We start from the raw sequence: 17961 nt of genomic DNA on the forward strand, positions 1-17961 counted from the left end.
ATATATATATATATATGCACACACACACACAGTAATTTAAAAGTGTTGCTGACATTAACAGTGAGCACAAGCAATTAGGTCAGATATTACAAACACAAATATTTGCATATATGCTCACAAAGATACATCAACTCACATGCATAGGCTTTATTTTACATTTATTTTTTTTTTATTTGAAAAACATATTTGTATCCTAAATGTGGCCAAACATCAGTTGCAACGGGTTTAAAACTTCAACATGTCATCCAGAATTTCCTGTGCCCTGACACTCCACACATACTTAGCCCAAGATTTGTTTGTACAAGAACTCTGACACCTCCTGCACTGTGTTCTCAGCAGCTTTTTAACATTGTTACATGACAGCATACTGATAGAAGTTGAAATTTCAGATTTTTTTCTTACAGGAAACTTGTAAGCAAGCTCATCAAGTCAGCATTTTAAATGGGTGAAGTATGTAACCACAAATTAAGTTTTCAGATATCTATATACTGTATTAATATGAATGAAATTGTTACAAATATTGCTTTACTTATAAAAATACATCACTGAATTTATTAATCATGTTTATATTAAATGTGGGTTTTTTTGGGGTTTTTTTTACAGGCTATCACTTTTTAAGGAAACTCACCTGCTCTTTTGCCAAGTAGTCAGCCATCGTATTTAGGAGCTTATAATAAATCTCAAACCATGGTAGATAACTGTGAAGAAAAAAATTGCAAAAAGAGCATTCAGCTTTGATGGATTACTAAAGTGTATTGATTATTGCTAATAATAGTAATGGTTTCCATTTCATTTGATCACATTATAAATCTTAATTTGACATGTGTTAAATATGAAGAAGGTGCATTGTGTGTCCTTGATTTTGCAGATAAATAAATTAAGGAATAACATGACAAGAGTTTCCCCTTTGATATTAATTTCTAAAAATTTTGAATTTTCTAAAAATGCATAATATTTTTTAAAATACATAGATTCAAAGAAAAGGTATAATGCAAAGGAACCAAATCCACTGCTGAAAAAAATAGCATTACTACTGAAATACTAAATAGAATCATTTTTGTACAGGTAAAATGAACCTTTGCATTTTGTGAAGTTTATACATCTATACATAAGTTTGAAATATCAAAAACAGTCAGTCTTTCCTCATTAACAAAAAATAAAATTTTAGGTATTCCTGCTGTATTGTTTGTTGACCGATTTCTGTACTGTATATCCAATCAAGTGCTACTTCAGAATATTATTATTTATTATGCTACTTCAGAATATTATTATATTATTTAATAAATGCTTAAAAGAGTACTTCAGTCTCAAGATCAACATTTTAGGACTGAGCAAGTCTCCGTAAAGTCACTGATACTTGCTTCATCTTTACTATGTATAATGTATTATAATGTGCTAAGAACACATTAACAGAGATTACTGCATTATTGTCAAAATGAAAAAATATGTATGAATGTATAAGACAACATATTATATAGGGTGGCATGGTGTTATCTTGAGTTCAAGGCTGGAATCCCTACTTTGTCACTATTAGTCAAGCATACTGTCCGAGACTTTTCGCTGTCCACATACTCAAGTTTTCCTTCCACATACCAAAAATAGGTTAGTTAAAGACTTTAAAGTCACACTGAATTGAGTTATTATGCACACGTGTGTCCTGGTATGAATTGGTACCCCATCTGGAATTGGTTCGTGCTTTGCACTCAAAACCAACCATCACCCTGAACTATACAGAATAAGCTTAACTATGGATGATTATATTACCTACGAAACACTTAGCAAAACACATAACAAGAAGCACATCGGAAGATAGCATAATTTTGTCATTCAATCCTACAATATCAAGTTAAAAACTTAATGGATAAGGATGTATTAAATATAAGCAATCTTTTAAGAGTAAAAGGTACATAACTGTAATTAGATTAATATGAAAAAACAACTATGAATATATTATTTGTCAAATATAAGAACATGTATATTTTCAAATGAAGAATTTCTATAGGCAAATCATAATCATAATCTCTTTTGGGGAAGACAAATGCATCTAATAAAAATCTGATCAAACATTTCATTGACTTTCATTTAGAGAGTGCTTCAAACTTCCTCATTCTAGTATCAGTGAAGTGATGGCCATAAAAAATAGACAAATTATGAAATTACATTTGTCATAGAGATAAAATTTCTAGAAATAAAAAAGTCTGCTAATTTTCTTAATTCTATTAAAGTATGCAGAACATAAAACTAATTTTGCACTCATGAAGCTATGTCCTTAAACTAACAAATTCTCTTTTGATACTTTCTCTTTTGTTCATTTGCAGTAATATACAGTGCATCAACTATTAAAAAATTAAGGTGGGGCAACATTTATGTAAAATTAATTGGAGCTTAGTATAACCATTCGGATTAAAAATATTACAATAAAACAAGTACATTCTAAAAGTTCAAAGAAAAAACTGAAAAAATAAATTACTGAATAAGTAAGATAAGTTAAAACCAAATTAAAATAATGAGCATATCAATCAAATATCAAAATATTAATAAAAGTGAACAGTATGCTTCATTTCATAATAGCATAACTGTATAGCATCGAGTAATACAGTACACTGCTCATTATTATACAGGTCAACGGACAGCACACTGACTGGGATTAGCTCACCATAATATTGTATTCAAATTCTTCATAAAACATACACAATTCAGAACTGCAGACAGAGATGTATATTATTTTTATCATCTTCACTTTTCACAACTTTCTGTCATATGCTTGATCTCCTTAGTACATGTTTATGTGACATCAAACTATTGCAGACAATGTTTTAAAAGTAGTTTGCTATAATCAAAAAGCTAAATTTAAATTTGTAAGAACATATCACTAAGCTATACTACTCCAATACGTACAATAAATACTTCAAAAATCCAACAACCCATTCCCTTCTGAGTTTCATGTATTAAAATGAAAGGGTGATATGATTTTATATATCCATTGTTTGACCAAACAATAAATAAGTTATCTATGCTCATATACTGTATGTAAGTAGCCAAATAATCATGAAATAAAATACACACACACGGATATAGCATAAATAGCATTAATTACCATCCAGACTTCAATATTTTTAAATGCTGTTGCAGAACGTTTGGACTACATGCTGAACAAAAAAAAAAAAAAAAAGCTCTCTTATGATGAACAATTTACTAATACAATAAGCATGTAAGAGACTTTTGGCAGGCTGACACATTCCACAGTAATATTTAAATAAGGTTAGCTAGGATACAAAATTCTAAAACACTTTTGGCACAGAGACAAGGCTATCATTAAAATCCTTCACAGAATCATCAGTGTTAGGGTAGATACATTAAGTTCTATGATCATTCCAGTCTGAAACATATTTACATTTATGTTTGTAAAGGTGTTGAGATTTGCGTGAAAAATATATATTATTAATAAAGAGAAAAAAATAGTTGGGGTGAGTGCAGTGTGAAAGAATTTTATTAGCAACTAATAAAGTTTAAGTGTTAAGGCAAAGTCATTTTTAATTTAAGAGAAAGTAATTTAATATTAAACTATGCTACAAATAGTTTGTTAATAATATCTTATATTACCAAGTACCACAATGTTAAAATACACATTACCACACTCAGGCCACTTATAGATTTCAGACTGATCAATCATACATCTTTCATATCATATAAGGAAGATGAACAAGTATTGTTCCTTTTTCCTTCCTCTTCTTATTAAGGGACTGCATTAACCTCTAGCAGAAGAAAACTTTTAACAACAAAAGTAACTCCTAGTGATCAGAGGAAACTACCATTACATCCTAAAACCTCTAATGTCTAGAGGCTATTTCTTCATTGCCCAAGAATGCAACAAAAACTGTATCATTAAAGCACTCAGCTTTTTTAAAGGTTTCCCCTAAAGGGACCCAAGAACATTAAGCTTTCTGTTCTGGAGCAGCACTACAAAGGATTATCCGTATAAAACTGTCTTGCTCATTAGAGTATTTCCTTGGCTAAACATAGGTGACAATTTTATAGTCTCAACACTTCAACAGTCAAGTCATTTTAGTGTTTTCAAAGACTTTTCTATATTACATAGAATAAAAGACTATTCTGTAAAAAAGCAGCATAAACATGTGGTTAAATAAATATATATGGAAAAAATTTTATAGATTTACAATAATAAAAACATAAATAAAGCCATACCTTAAACAATTTTCATTATTTAATTTGTATTAACTAATGTTCCATTTTAAATATAACTGCTTTCTCCCCAATATAAAATTACTTTTGTCACTGTAAAAGGTATAAATATCTGTAAGCATATTTTATAACATGAATGAATAAAAATATGAAATGCTATTCAGAATGTATAATTTAGTGTTATATACAATATAATATGTCAAATGAAATACAATTTAATGTACAATGGAAGGGACGGGGGAAGCTAATTAGCATGAAAACTTTGCATAATTATCACCAAACTGTCTCAGCTATATGCTACACATCAGTGCCAATAAAAACAGGAGAAAAATAATCAAGAGACCTGTCTCCAGAAAGCCTTAGATGAGGAATATTTCTAACTAGATTTAAATGTAATGAAAAATTGTGAAAAGTTTAAATCTAAGCACTGTTTTTGATTGAGACAGAAAATTACTACTAAAGAAGCACCATTATTTATGAGTTATTACTTATGGAAGTATGCTAACTTTAAAGCTAAAAGAGCTTATACAGAATATGTTGGCATACTGTTCACACATACTGTATATGTGCAGGATTATGCTAAATTTACCTGAAATGCTACTATATAATGCCTTATTCTCTACAATAGAAAATATTTGAATTATTAACATACCTGAGAATGCAAAGACAGACCTTGCATCCAGATGTTAAACGGCAAAACCCAAATCTCTGTTTGCTGTCAAGGTCAGTAAGCACAAATGTGAAGTGCTGTCCAACCTGGTTTTGTGACACCCTGCAAAGACAAAGAAACTAACTACCATTACAAAACAATATCATACTACACAATGCAACCTGAGTAAAACACTTACATTCTTTACTTTGCCAAAAATGCACAGTACATAACAAAAGCTATAATAATAATGATAATGGTAAAAGGTTCATTTTAATTTGTAGTTAATACAATGATTTCAAAAAACACAAACAAAATAAAAAAATATGTAATTTACAATAACTAAAGTCTTTAGATTTTGTACAAACATATTTGCATGATTTGTGCTTTGACCTTTTAATCTGTCAAGGTTTATCAGCACTAACCAAACAGCAGTATGAAAATAATTATGAAATTGGCCAGAAAAATCGGATCTCAATCTCCCATTCAGAATTACCAACAATTTTTTCCACTTGCAATTTCAGTAATATTTATACTACTGTATATTGTTAGAAATTGAAATGAATTATGTAATTAATTCTTATAACATTAAACACCCATGGCTAATAAATAATAAGAATTAAACCTCTCAAAACTGCGTATTTATTTATTTAGTTAAAATATTACTAACATGAATGAACTTTTTCAGCCATATGCTAAGAAACATTTAATTTTCAGATTTCATCATTTAGAATGCTGTTTCTACAAAATGTACACTCTGACCACTTGATGGCAGCAGCAATATTTCAGCAGTAGATCTTCAAAATGACAGTTACCATCCCCCCCATCACTGCCCTAGTCAGATATACTGTAAACTAACACTCTGAAGGTATACTTAATATCAGATTTTTGCATTTGTTTACAATTATACATACACCACCTTTCTACCGTTTATATATTTCATATATAAAATGTAAATGTATACACTTACATATTGTACACACAAAAATACATCTGCCTCTTCACTAATTACCCTTACCAGTTCATTTTGGGGTTGAGGACAAGTGTACACTGTCCCAGGTCACAAACTAAGTGCCAACAGGGTGTTAAGCACATTCAAACACATATACATACACACAGTGCACATTTCTAAATATATTTAAGATCAAAACGTTTTCCCACACAATTTGTGTAATAACATTAATGTTATAAATATTCCAAAGAAAACATCAAGTGCCACACTACTAAAGACAGAAAATGTTTGTTGATTGCACTCAAACTCAGAACAATAAACAAGAAGTCCCAACTTTTGTATATGTAGGCTGCTTAAGTAAACAATATAACAGGGGGAGGTATGTGGTAAGGGAATTAGTAAAAGAACAAACAGTAGGATAGCCTTTGAATAATTCCACCACAAATTTCACATATCTATTCAATATGCATTATAACATATTTTGTTAGCATAGAACAATTTTGAATAATACCTTTCAATGTCAAAAGGGCAGCAGAACTTTGGCACCATTTGCAGTAAGTCCTGAAATTTTAAAGAAAAGAAGAAATATTATATATATTAGCTTTCAGGGACTTTGTGTGTAAATAGATGATAAACAAAAAATATTCAAAATTAAATAGTCAAATCAGTCGGATATAACAAATTATAACTTTCACTGACAAAAATCAAATAAAATAAATTAAAGTGACAATGGCAAAGAGGAGAACAGAGAAAAAAGTCTTGGCCTAAAGGATACTAAGCACTACACACTTCCCAGTGGAACCACCCAACCCAACGAACCCCTCCTACTCCTCAACCCTCCCCCCGCCCCGCCAACCACACACACACACAAAAACACCCTGGCAGCATATGGATTTTTTTTTTTTTTTTACAAGAACACACACCATATGGGTAAGTCATGTCTGCTGGTACTTGTACCACAGTCTAGCCAAAGGGACTGACAAATCCCAGATTGAAAAATAAGAATGTTGTTTCAATTTAAAAAGAGAAGGTTACACAGAAGGAAGGGGAATCAGATACTATGAAGCTCTGCTTAATGCTTAACAGAACACCAATAACATTACAAGGCCAGACCACCTGTAATTTATTTCAACCAATATCCAATAAAAAGTGTCACATAAAGACACGTAGTCAAAATATGATGTCCTTAGGTCCAGTATGTATACACAGCAGATTCTGTATGTATATATATGAAACATGGAATAATACATTGGATAATATTGTCGGTAGGTGGTCTTAACTGGCACAAATGAATAGGATTCTTTGGCAGTATAAGAAAAATCAATTTGGTATACTATTGTTTCACTAAAATGCAACTTGTACCTAATAGCTATTGAAGCAAGCAAACGAGAAAAGAAGAAAGCACCATCCTTCTCACCTCCCTCCCCTTATGACTACATCTTAAAGCCTTGACACTCTTTAAAATTCAACCAGCCAGCAGGGTATATAGACTTCTGTATAAACAGCACAGACAAAAAAAATCCCTTCCTGAGCTAATGTTAGTGGCAAAGCTGCTCAGCTGATGGCTGTGTCTCTCATGACAGCCCAGGGTGAGTTTATACAGATCAATAAGGAGAGGAGAAAAACGTGCACACACACATGTATATACACACACAAACTTGTGCTCTGCATCAGTACTCAGCTTCTCTGCTTTTTACTAATTAGATATTTTTCAACTAATGTTTATTAAAAAAAAAAAAAAGAAAAAGTAAAAATCAAAAAAGGTACTCTAGAATACACAATTAACTATGCACATCATAAAGAAAGGACAAGGCAGCTCAGTTATAATACAAATAACTGAATAAAAGAAAACTGAGAAAACACGAGTAGTACAGATTTTATATTTATATATACATATATATATATATATATATATATATATATATTTATATTTATATTTATATAGTAATTTTGCCTCTATCCGTAAAATAAGCCTCTTGGTGCATAATTTTAATGTAGCCTTTATTCAGCTTAACCTGTTAAAGTAGACAGTTTTTACTTAGATGTTGTACAGATTGTGTGAAAATTTCCCTTATGTAACCTTGGCTAAAACGTTGGCCTCTTCCTCCTTCTGGAGAAGTAGTGCACTACACTATTTGTCAAAGATCTTTAAGTAAGTAACTTGAACTGAGATAGATAGATAGATAGATAGATAGATAGATAGATAGATAGATAGATAGATAGATAGATAGATAGATAGATAGATAGATAGATAGATAGATAGATAGATAGATAGATAGATAGATAGATAGATAGATAGATAGATAGATAGATAGACAGACAGACAGACAGACAGACAGACAGACAGACAGACAGAGGAATATAAACAAGAGTACTATGCTGTTATGTAGTCATTTTAAATATTTATGAAAGTTGAAATAACATTAATTTCAAATTGACAGTCTTTTGTTGTTTTTTCGCATGCAGTTTATTTAAAACAGAAACACCCATAAACTATTTAATATTCTGAATAAGATCGCTGCTGCACTCACCAAAAAAAAAACACCACACAGACAAACCAATATTCCTTTGGGCAAACTGCAAATTTTGTAGCATACGCCTGAAAGATGCAAAGCCTGAAACATCATTAACAGAGTGCCAAGTGGCCTCAGGGGTTTTCCCACTTAAGCTTTCATATCCCTCCGGACTCTATAGCCTTGTCCTATCCTGCTGTGAGGATCTAGTGCAAGTCTTCCGTGGTCCAGAAGCACAGAACAAACACACTCAGATTTCCTGAATTCTATGGTAAAAAATGATTTTTTTTCCTTTACAAATGTTACAGATGTGATATAACAAATTAAATATGGTTATTTTTACAGAATAAATAATATTACTCTTCTTATACTTGGGTGAAAAGAAAGGCTTCATGTAATATGAAATGACAATATCAAAGTTTCAAAGCAACTAACCATATTTACTAATTTATGTAAGTACAGATAATTTCTAAAATTTTAATGTACTGTTAGGGGCAGGGAATAATATGAAACCGTGTTATAATAAACACATTTAGTTACTATTTAGGTAAAACATTATTCTTTTAACAATAAAAGAAAAAAATTCTTTTACAGAGAGTTTAAACAGTAAGATAGATTGTATACCCAAGATAAGTTTAATTGAGTTAACTTAATTCCAATAAGAACAGAATGAAATAAACGGTATATAAAGACTAGAAAAGAACAGTGCTGCTACACATAAAAATGAGATAAACATATACAAGTTTTACATTTAACACACAGTATTAGGCAAATTCTATAGAGTTGTCCAGGTTAACAGTATCCCCTAACCTTTAGCGCTCTTACTCTTCTGCCAGGCAGGTATGTTGTCAACTATAAGTAAGGACTTCAGCAACGATTACTGTAGCCTTATAATGTGAAAAGTCAAGAGACAATTGAACAATATATATACATTTTATTCTATAGAGTTGTCCAGGTTAACAGTATCCCCTAACCTTAAGCGCTCTTACTCTTCTGCCAGGCAGGTATGTTGTCAACTATACGTAAGGACTTCAGCAACAATTACTGTAGGCTTATAATGTGAAAAGTCAAGAGACAATAACAATATACTGTTTAAACATTTTATTTTCTTCATAAAAGGGGAAATGTAGACATTACATGGGTTACATAATACTTCTCAATGCTTTTTGCACTAGGAATTTTTCGGTGAAAGCTGGGAAATTCAAGCACAGTTCAAGTACAGACCTCATTGAGCAATTACCTTGTGATTAATTGCTCAAAGACTAAATAATTATGTGATAACATGAGGCTTTGTCATATTTGTATATTTAATTGAAATAAATGCAAGAAAACATGATACGTATGTATTACACTTCCATGTGTGTTTACAGTTCTTCATGTACAGTACATACAGTATATTTGAATACAAACATTTAATATTTGAACATATTATTCTAATCCATTCAAGAAAGCAGTTTTCTGACACTATTAATAATACAGAAGTAGAGTTTTATTTTTCACCATACATAAACTGTTGAAACATTCACATTTTTCATCAATCTCACAGTCAACTGATATTTGTGAAAAAAGTAATCAGTTATTTTCTTAAGCACTTTCAGTCTATCCATCAACAGTTTGAACTATTCCAAAGCAAAAAATCATTCATTATTATTTCATTTAAGAGCAGCTGCAACAGGAAGGTGACATCACATGCAAGCTACTATACTTATAAAATTTAAACAAAGAAAAAATTAAATTAGTTCCTAAGTAATACATTAGGCACAATCACAAAATAAAAAAGAGGGACTGGTGAACAAATAAATATGCAGGGGAAATGTGTGTAGTGAAAATTACAATTTGCTGAATGTAATAAATTTGTTCATCAAATGGAATTTCAAGCCCTGATATATCTTCAGGGATATTGCTCAACACACTTCACTCCTACTAGATGGAAATACAGTACACGCCCAAAACTCGCAGGGGTTACATTCCTAGAGCACCCGCGAATTGTGAAAAACCGCAACTTTTGGATGTGGTTAAAAAAAATGCCTATTTTTATAGTTTAAACCCTAAATATGCCACCAAAACACTTTAATTTAATTTCAAACTCAGCATAATACATTACCTAAAAAAAGAATATAAAGGTAAACCTATATACTGTACTGCTATGTCTCCCGCAGTGCTAGAATGTAAAATACCGATGTTACCGCTATATGTACTGTAATTCATGCAAGCGTGTTTTCATTGCCAGAAGCCTTAGAAAGTGCAAGGCCTTTCGGCGGCATCTTGGGGCTTTAACCCTTCAACTGCCACATACTTGGGGGTTAATGCATCCCTGGATGCCTAATACTTTTTTACTGCACTTTAAGTAAACGTCACAATTCACAAAGTGAAATTTTAATAGAACACATTTTTTTTCATGCAAAGAGCATCATAATTACTGCAACACTGATCATTTTACACACTGCTAATGAACTATTTTAAAAACTACTGGAACAATATGTGCAAGATGCAACTGACGTCATGGATGAAATTAAGTAAATCACCGAGCCAACTGCGCTTGAACTGGCAGCACGCAAGCACAAAGAGGTAAACGCTGGCGCTGGCAAGGTAGTGCAGCAGCTCAATCCCAGAGACAGTGAGGCTGCAGTGTGTCACGCTTGGGTCACAGAATTGCACAAAAACACAGGAGATTGTAGAGACAGGAACTTTATTCAAACACTTCAAACAAACATGTCTCTTTCCGAAGTAAAACGAGCTCAGTATGCAGTTAGTTATCGATTAAAAGATTAGGCAAACATCATAGGGGAGCACAACAGGAGCGGGACCTGCAACAGGAGCAGAGGATGTCTGGGGGAGGAGAGAGAAACAAAGCAATCAGCCAAAAAGGACAGGTGCTGTTCAGGCTTTTAAGTATGCACAGCGTTGCGCAAGAAGCATATCACGCAACAGAGCAGCCGCAAGTAAGGGAGCAAAGTGAAAGTAGTCTATCAGCGTTTTTTAAGAGGGATTTTTTGAGGAGCTTCTGTGTCTTCTAGGGGTGCGTTCAACCCCCCTGCTCACAAGGGGCTGGCAGTAGCCATGAGCTGGCTTCTCAACAAATGTACGGCACTGCCTGATTAGCTCCTGCGTGCTCGCAAATGGCACTGGCAAATGACTATAGCTGCTTGTGGTGGTTTAAGGGTTAAAAGGAACAAAATGGAAAACACAAGCAGTCAATCAGCAGCAAGGAGAAATGAATAACACTGTGGCAGTGCAGTGCCGCTGAGATTCACACCGTTGAGAAGACATGATTTATTTATTTTTATGGGGGAGATTCCAGGGATGCCTTTCCCCGACCCGCACGCACACACAAACAGAAACAAAAACAAAGCAAACCAGTAATCAAAGAGCAAATAAAGAATATAATGAAAATAACGATACCACTCCTGTTCCCCTTATAGTGATTACACATTAAATACAACAAAGCACCAACAAAACACACACAGTAATTCATGAAAAATGTTCATGAAAAACTGCAACAGATGAAATGTAATGATTAAAATAGATAGTCCAGAAATTAGCACGTTGAATGGGAATGTAAAGATAGTCCTACGGCTACTTCCTGAAATGGTGAAGACGGGTGGACAGGTTCAGGAGTGCTTCTTTCTTTGCAGGATGGCCATGAATCCACTTACAGTCCTCATGTACACAGGCAGACGGTAGACAATCCAGACGCCAAACACGAAACGATCCAGGACAAAATGAATAAGTACAGGTAACCCAACAGAAGGCAGGCAGAGAGACAGGAACTTGAAACACAAATTTAAAAACTTTTTTTTTGCTTTTGGTCACCGGTCACCTTTTTAAAAACTGCGCTGACATCCTTTGACCCCAACAGCCCCAGCACCCTTAGCAGAAGACCAATCAGAGCCACTCCAGGGACTGCTGGGAGTTGCAGTTTCAAATTCTATTGGCTACTTTCACCATCCAAAGCCACGTTTCCTCTACAGTTGCTTCCTGTTCTCTCTACAATACAGTATTGCCATGAAAAAAGCCATAAAAATTGCAGAGGATATTTGCAGTTTCTGCTAACAATTATTAGATAGGTTCTAAGGAAAAATCTGCAAATGACTGAGGCTGCGAACTCTGAACCGCGACTTCACGGGGGTCTACTGTACATGTATATATAAATTAAACTTGACTCATCAACAACATGAAATTCAGTATACTGGTTCAGAAGACTGATTTTGGTCATCACCCAAAGTTTATGATCAAATATGGTTATAGGGAGGTAAAAGACTCCGTGACCACTTCAGTGAATTGCACACAGTATCCCAGAATGATTATTGTGAACACTACTTTTCCCAGCATCAAAATTACTCCATAGACTACAGTTTCAACCATAACCAAAACAAAATATTTTATTTAAAAAGGAAATGTTTGTCATTGCCAAGATATATCACGTTACAAAATAAGCACTGGTACGTCCTGTGGTGGACAGCCGTGAGGGCCTCAGTAGTGGAAGGATCGAGGGAGAGAGCTTATTCAGGACATTATCTCCCCCGGAATGTTAGTGGGCAGCCCCCGGGCTTGAAGCTTCCAGGTGTCTTATAAAAGGAGCCAGCCGCCACTATTCAGGGAGCCAGAGTTGGGAGGAAGCGGACAAAGCTTGAGGGAGGAGTGGAGGTGGAAGAAAGCGAGAGAAAGAAGAGAGAGAGAAGGAATGTGAACCATGTACTTTGGTGCTTTGTACTGTACTGAGCTCTGGGAAGCGAAGAAAAAGTGTTTGCCAGCTACAAATAAAAGTGTGTTGTGTGCTGCACTTGTGTCTCTGCCTGTCTGTGCCCCAGCTGTCCACACTCCATTACCACTAAGTTCACAAGTTAGTCTTGAATTGCATTCCTCTGTGTAATTTTAGAAGTAAAACACCTAACTTTTATGCCACCCATAAACCCTTCATCCTTACTCTTGGCCTCTTCACATTTATGTCAATCATGGTGCACTTCCTCAACCAGTTAATGACCTCTGCTTTCTTCTTCTCATTGCCGAAACAAACTTTTCTCAAGTCTACACGTTCCTTTTTCTTAGTTTAACTCCACACATCAGCCCTATTTATCTCATCAAATTCCTTTATAGCTCTCCTTCATGTTCCAAATTCATGGACCACATGTCTCTGCTACACAATGAAAAATTTCTCTCACAGCTTGCATACACTTTTCACAGCTTGTGTAGACTTTTTCTATCCAGGCCAGAGAAGACACTTTAAAATTAAAAATGGAGCAACTCCTGTATTTCTTAAAAATATTAAAACTCCTAACCTAAAGCCTCTTCCATGCACACCTCAACCTTGTTGCCATTTGCACCTCCACATTCATTCATCATATCAACCAAGAAATCAGAACATCCCCACTTTCTCTAAAGCAAATCATACATTATTTAACCAATTTATTTTGGAACTTTGCAGACCTATCATACACTTGCACAGACAGACACATCTGCAGCACCCAAGCAACCCTACACATCAATTACTTTTTATAAATCTCTGAGTACTTCCAGCAGCCCATGGACCGATGAGCACTTTCACCTCCAAGTGTTTACTACACAAGTCACTCACATCTTGCAGATTCTATCTCTCTTTGCCACCAATAATGTTGTTTATCTTTTAGCTTTAGACGTTAGGGTTGTCATCCTTAAGCTGATATTTTACTTTAAAATCTTTTCTGATTCTGACTTAGATTTCTCAGGATCAGTAACATGCAAGAGGCTGGACCAAAGACAGACCCCATTTAATTATGTCTAACATTTATGTTCAGTATAATACTATGAAAAGTATTTAATGTAAGGATTTAAAATGAGGTGGCAATTCACAACATGCTATAATGACATACGAACTGTAGGGCAGAAGACAAAAAATTATTAAGAGGAAAGGCAACAGTGACAAAATATATGAATAAATATGCAATCATATTAAATTAATAATTGAAGTAAAAGACATACATAACAATCAGCCATTACAAGCAACTGATCTGCAAAAAAAGTCAGCAGCACTGAATCTGTAGTGCAAACTGATAGGAAGTACAAGAGCTGACATAATGAAGCCTTTATCGCTAGTCAAAAACATGACTGTGTCTAAGTAAATTTTTTAGTTGTCAGGTTTAAAACTGTTTGCTGGTCTGCTAGTACAGCAAAAGCCATAGAATCATAATTATGTTCCCTGCAAATGTATGGAAACCACAAACAGAAATAAATTTAAAGACTACTTGTACAAAAGTAATACAATAAGGACAGCAAAAATGGCTACATGAAAGGTAGATCTTCCCAAACTAATCTAGATGTTCTTCAGAAAGAAACTGGAGTAATAAACAAAAGCAAAGAATACAGTGGGACTTCCCGAGATGTTCAAAAAGTCTTTCACGTTGTTATAAACCAAGGATTCTGAAGCAGCAGACATACATTCCAAGAACTGCAATTCAAGTTGGTTAAGAGGCCAGATAAAAACAGAACACATAAGAAGAGCTATCCACATGGGATAGCTCATTAGTGAGGTCCTCTGGGGGACTGTGCTTTGACTTTTTATAATTTATAATAACAACATTCTTATATAGTTAGTAAACTTGTGAAAAATCACACACATGGCTAATCCTGGAAGCTCCAAATAAGCAAACACTTCAAAATGCAGTTTAATGTGGAAAAAGGCAAAATGTGAAAACTGTAACTCTGAAATAAAGACCATGTCCTATACCACTAAAATATTTTTTTTAGAGCTGAAAAACAGCCCAATTAAGACTTAAGCAAAGTTTTCAAAATTCTCAAAGGCATTGATGATACCTGATTTTTTTTTTCTCAGCTACACAGTGAGTCATGTACATGATGATTCTGATGGAAATTAAAGGGAAGTGTATTTAAAGTTTAAGTTAGGCAGCATTTCGTTCCACAAAAGATCTTCAGAATCTGGAGCAAAACATCTATTCATGTAGTCAACGCACAAATGTTAATAACTTTTTAAAAAGAATCCAAGTGGGACATTAAAACAACTTACGCTAGAAGCTAATCAAACAAGCCTGACCGACTGAATGGTGTCCTCTCATTTTATAGTTTATTTGTTGCTAGAATGTGCAGGGTCTATATTTTTATTAGATCACAAACATGGTCCAAGCATCTTGTTAGAAACAGTTTGTATCACCTGTTTTTAGTTTGCTGTCTGCTACTCAATCTTGATCAAATTTCCTCTTCCACAGCTCACATGAAAAGTATTCACTATATGCGTTACATTCTTTCACATCAACTACTACATTTGCACTATCCTTTTAGAATGAGTTCATCTTTGCCGTTTATTTTTTTTCCAGTCCTTAATGTGCATCCTTTTTATCATTATATTTACTTATGTATAGTCTAGACCTTCATTCTGAATAGGGCCCAATGGTGATTATTTACTCAAGTTTTTAATTAAATCATTTTATTGTTGTTGTTACCTTTACTACACACTGTAACTTAATTTAAGACATCAGTGAACAATTATGAGAGTGCATGTTTGTCTTGTCATGGATTTATTTTGATATTGGCATAGTTAAGATAATGAATAGTTCACTGAAAAACAGATTTGTTTTATCACCATATGTTGCATTTTGTGCATTTTCATTGTCTGGCAAGGAGTTAGTGTTTATTATAATTTTGTTAATTCTTGTATAAAGTTATGATATCTGCCAGTAACAAGCAGCAGATGGTGAATACCTTCCCTATGTTTTAAACTGCACAACTGTAATAAAAGACTTTTTGGCTTTGATTAAATTTGTCTGTTTTTTTGATTAAGTGCTCTGACATGGTTAGAAAATTAACCACAGTTTGGCAAATAAAAAAAATACTGTTTTAAAGCAGCCAGAGAACACCTACAACACTAACATGATAGACATGACCACTTTACTACTTAGTACTTCTTCTTGAGCACTAAGACCTTTACCTCCTCTCCTAAGCAGAATTCTCAAAAATAAAAACCTTTGCAAACATTTGAGAGATACTTTATGCATTTCCTCTATTAAAGATTTTAAAAAGCAAATTGTACCTATAATTACTGTAAGCGTTAGAATGCATGAAAAGAGACGAGTATAATTTTTGCCCATCTCTCTATTTCACCCCTTACCATTCAATATGTAATGTTTACAAAATGTAGTTCCTTCATACTAGCAGCTAAAGGGCTGTTCAGAAGTGGTTATCCAGTTCTATTCCCACCCACTCACTTCATTCCACATCCATCTATAACAAAAGTTTGATATCACACCACACGAGTCCCACTTGCACAGTACTTTAAATTTTAATCCCAAGTAGAATGATATAGTGTATCGACTATGTGCAACATGGAAGCATATTAAGTTTGCAGTCATTTGGGAGTAAACCTGACTGCTCACAAACAATGCCACTTGTGTTTCTTTCATGGCAAACCTACATAACCCTCTACCATCTGCACATTTATTTATCCTCTACATACTGCATAATTCTCCTCAATCTTATACGTTTTGTCCATCAATTACTCTAAATCTGCAACAGGGTTAGCTATGCTTCAGCTCTTAAGGTGCAGTAATAACAACTCCTAAAGACATAACAGCACTGCTTTTTGCAGAGGCTAAAGTGGTTTTCTTAGCTACTCCACTGATTATGATCACTATATGGTCTACTATGAGCACAATGGACAAATTACGCGCTGTAGTGCATGCTAAAGGTGAACTCAGTCAAGGTTGCAACAATTTTCACTAGTTATAGCCTCCCCACAGTGATTCTGACACTTTCTCTTCTTCTGTGTTGATCTTATGAGCCTAAAATTTTCTTCTGAATACCACACCTTCTCATTTTCCTTCCTCTTTCCTGAAAGAGACATTGCCCCAATTTGATATTCTTCTCCATCACTTTCATTCAGCCATGATTCTGTAACTGATAAAATACAATTTTCCCAATCCATTACTGTTGCTTTTAGTTCTTATATTTGTTTCTCTTCGCATTACAAGTAAACATTTTATAACAGGATTTTTTTTTTTTTTTTCTATACTTTCATTAAGTTGCATTGATTGGTCCTCTGTATCGTCATCTGACTTCCTCTACACCATCTAATTGAAATATTTGAACACTTTAAAGAACATTGCTTCAGAATATTGTTCTTGTAGATAGTCCATTTCATCAGAAAAGGGGTTCAGGTGAAAGGGTGTTCAGCAGTTGAGAAAGCTAAAACCTTCTTATCCACACTATGTCCTCATTCGTGCATTATTTGTGTGACTTTTTCCTGATGTTAGAAGAATCGCATAAAAAATACTTGCACTTCTAAAAGCATCTGTTCCAAAATGAACTACAACCAGAAAATCTCCACCTTCCCTCACTATGTAGTCAGTCTCGATGAGTTAATGTTCATAAAGCCTCTGGTCCAGATGTAATTACAGGACATGATCCCCTGTCTGCTTCAAAGGGATCATAATGATCTTTCTGCCAAATAAAACAGAAGTGGATTGCCTAAATGACTGTAGAATTGTGACACCCACTCCAATTGAGATAAAGTGCTTTAGGAGATTGGTGCTGGAAAACATTAAACAGGATACTTCACATATTCTGGATCATCTCCAGTTTGCATATAGTTATAACTGGCTTCTAAAGCATGTCTTATCTCTTGCATTTCATACCATCCTGGTATACCTGGATAAAAA

General features: G+C 33.9%; 1 protein-coding gene across 2 annotated transcripts in view; it reads right to left on the reverse strand.

The window, feature by feature from the left end:
• The window catches only part of dennd1b (DENN/MADD domain containing 1B), a 385932-nt gene that overhangs the window by 174135 nt on the left and 193836 nt on the right, over positions 1-17961 (reverse strand). For both annotated transcript variants that reach the window (XM_028811040.2, XM_028811041.2), the window contains exons 4-6: positions 6316-6365; positions 4856-4975; positions 629-698 (exon numbers count right to left, since the gene is read on the reverse strand). In XM_028811040.2, coding sequence (XP_028666873.1) covers positions 629-698; positions 4856-4975; positions 6316-6365 — 240 coding nt within the window. The remainder of the gene's footprint in view (positions 1-628; positions 699-4855; positions 4976-6315; positions 6366-17961) is intronic.

Source organism: Erpetoichthys calabaricus, chromosome 10 (assembly GCF_900747795.2).
Source record: "Erpetoichthys calabaricus chromosome 10, fErpCal1.3, whole genome shotgun sequence".
Taxonomy (NCBI): domain Eukaryota; kingdom Metazoa; phylum Chordata; class Cladistia; order Polypteriformes; family Polypteridae; genus Erpetoichthys; species Erpetoichthys calabaricus.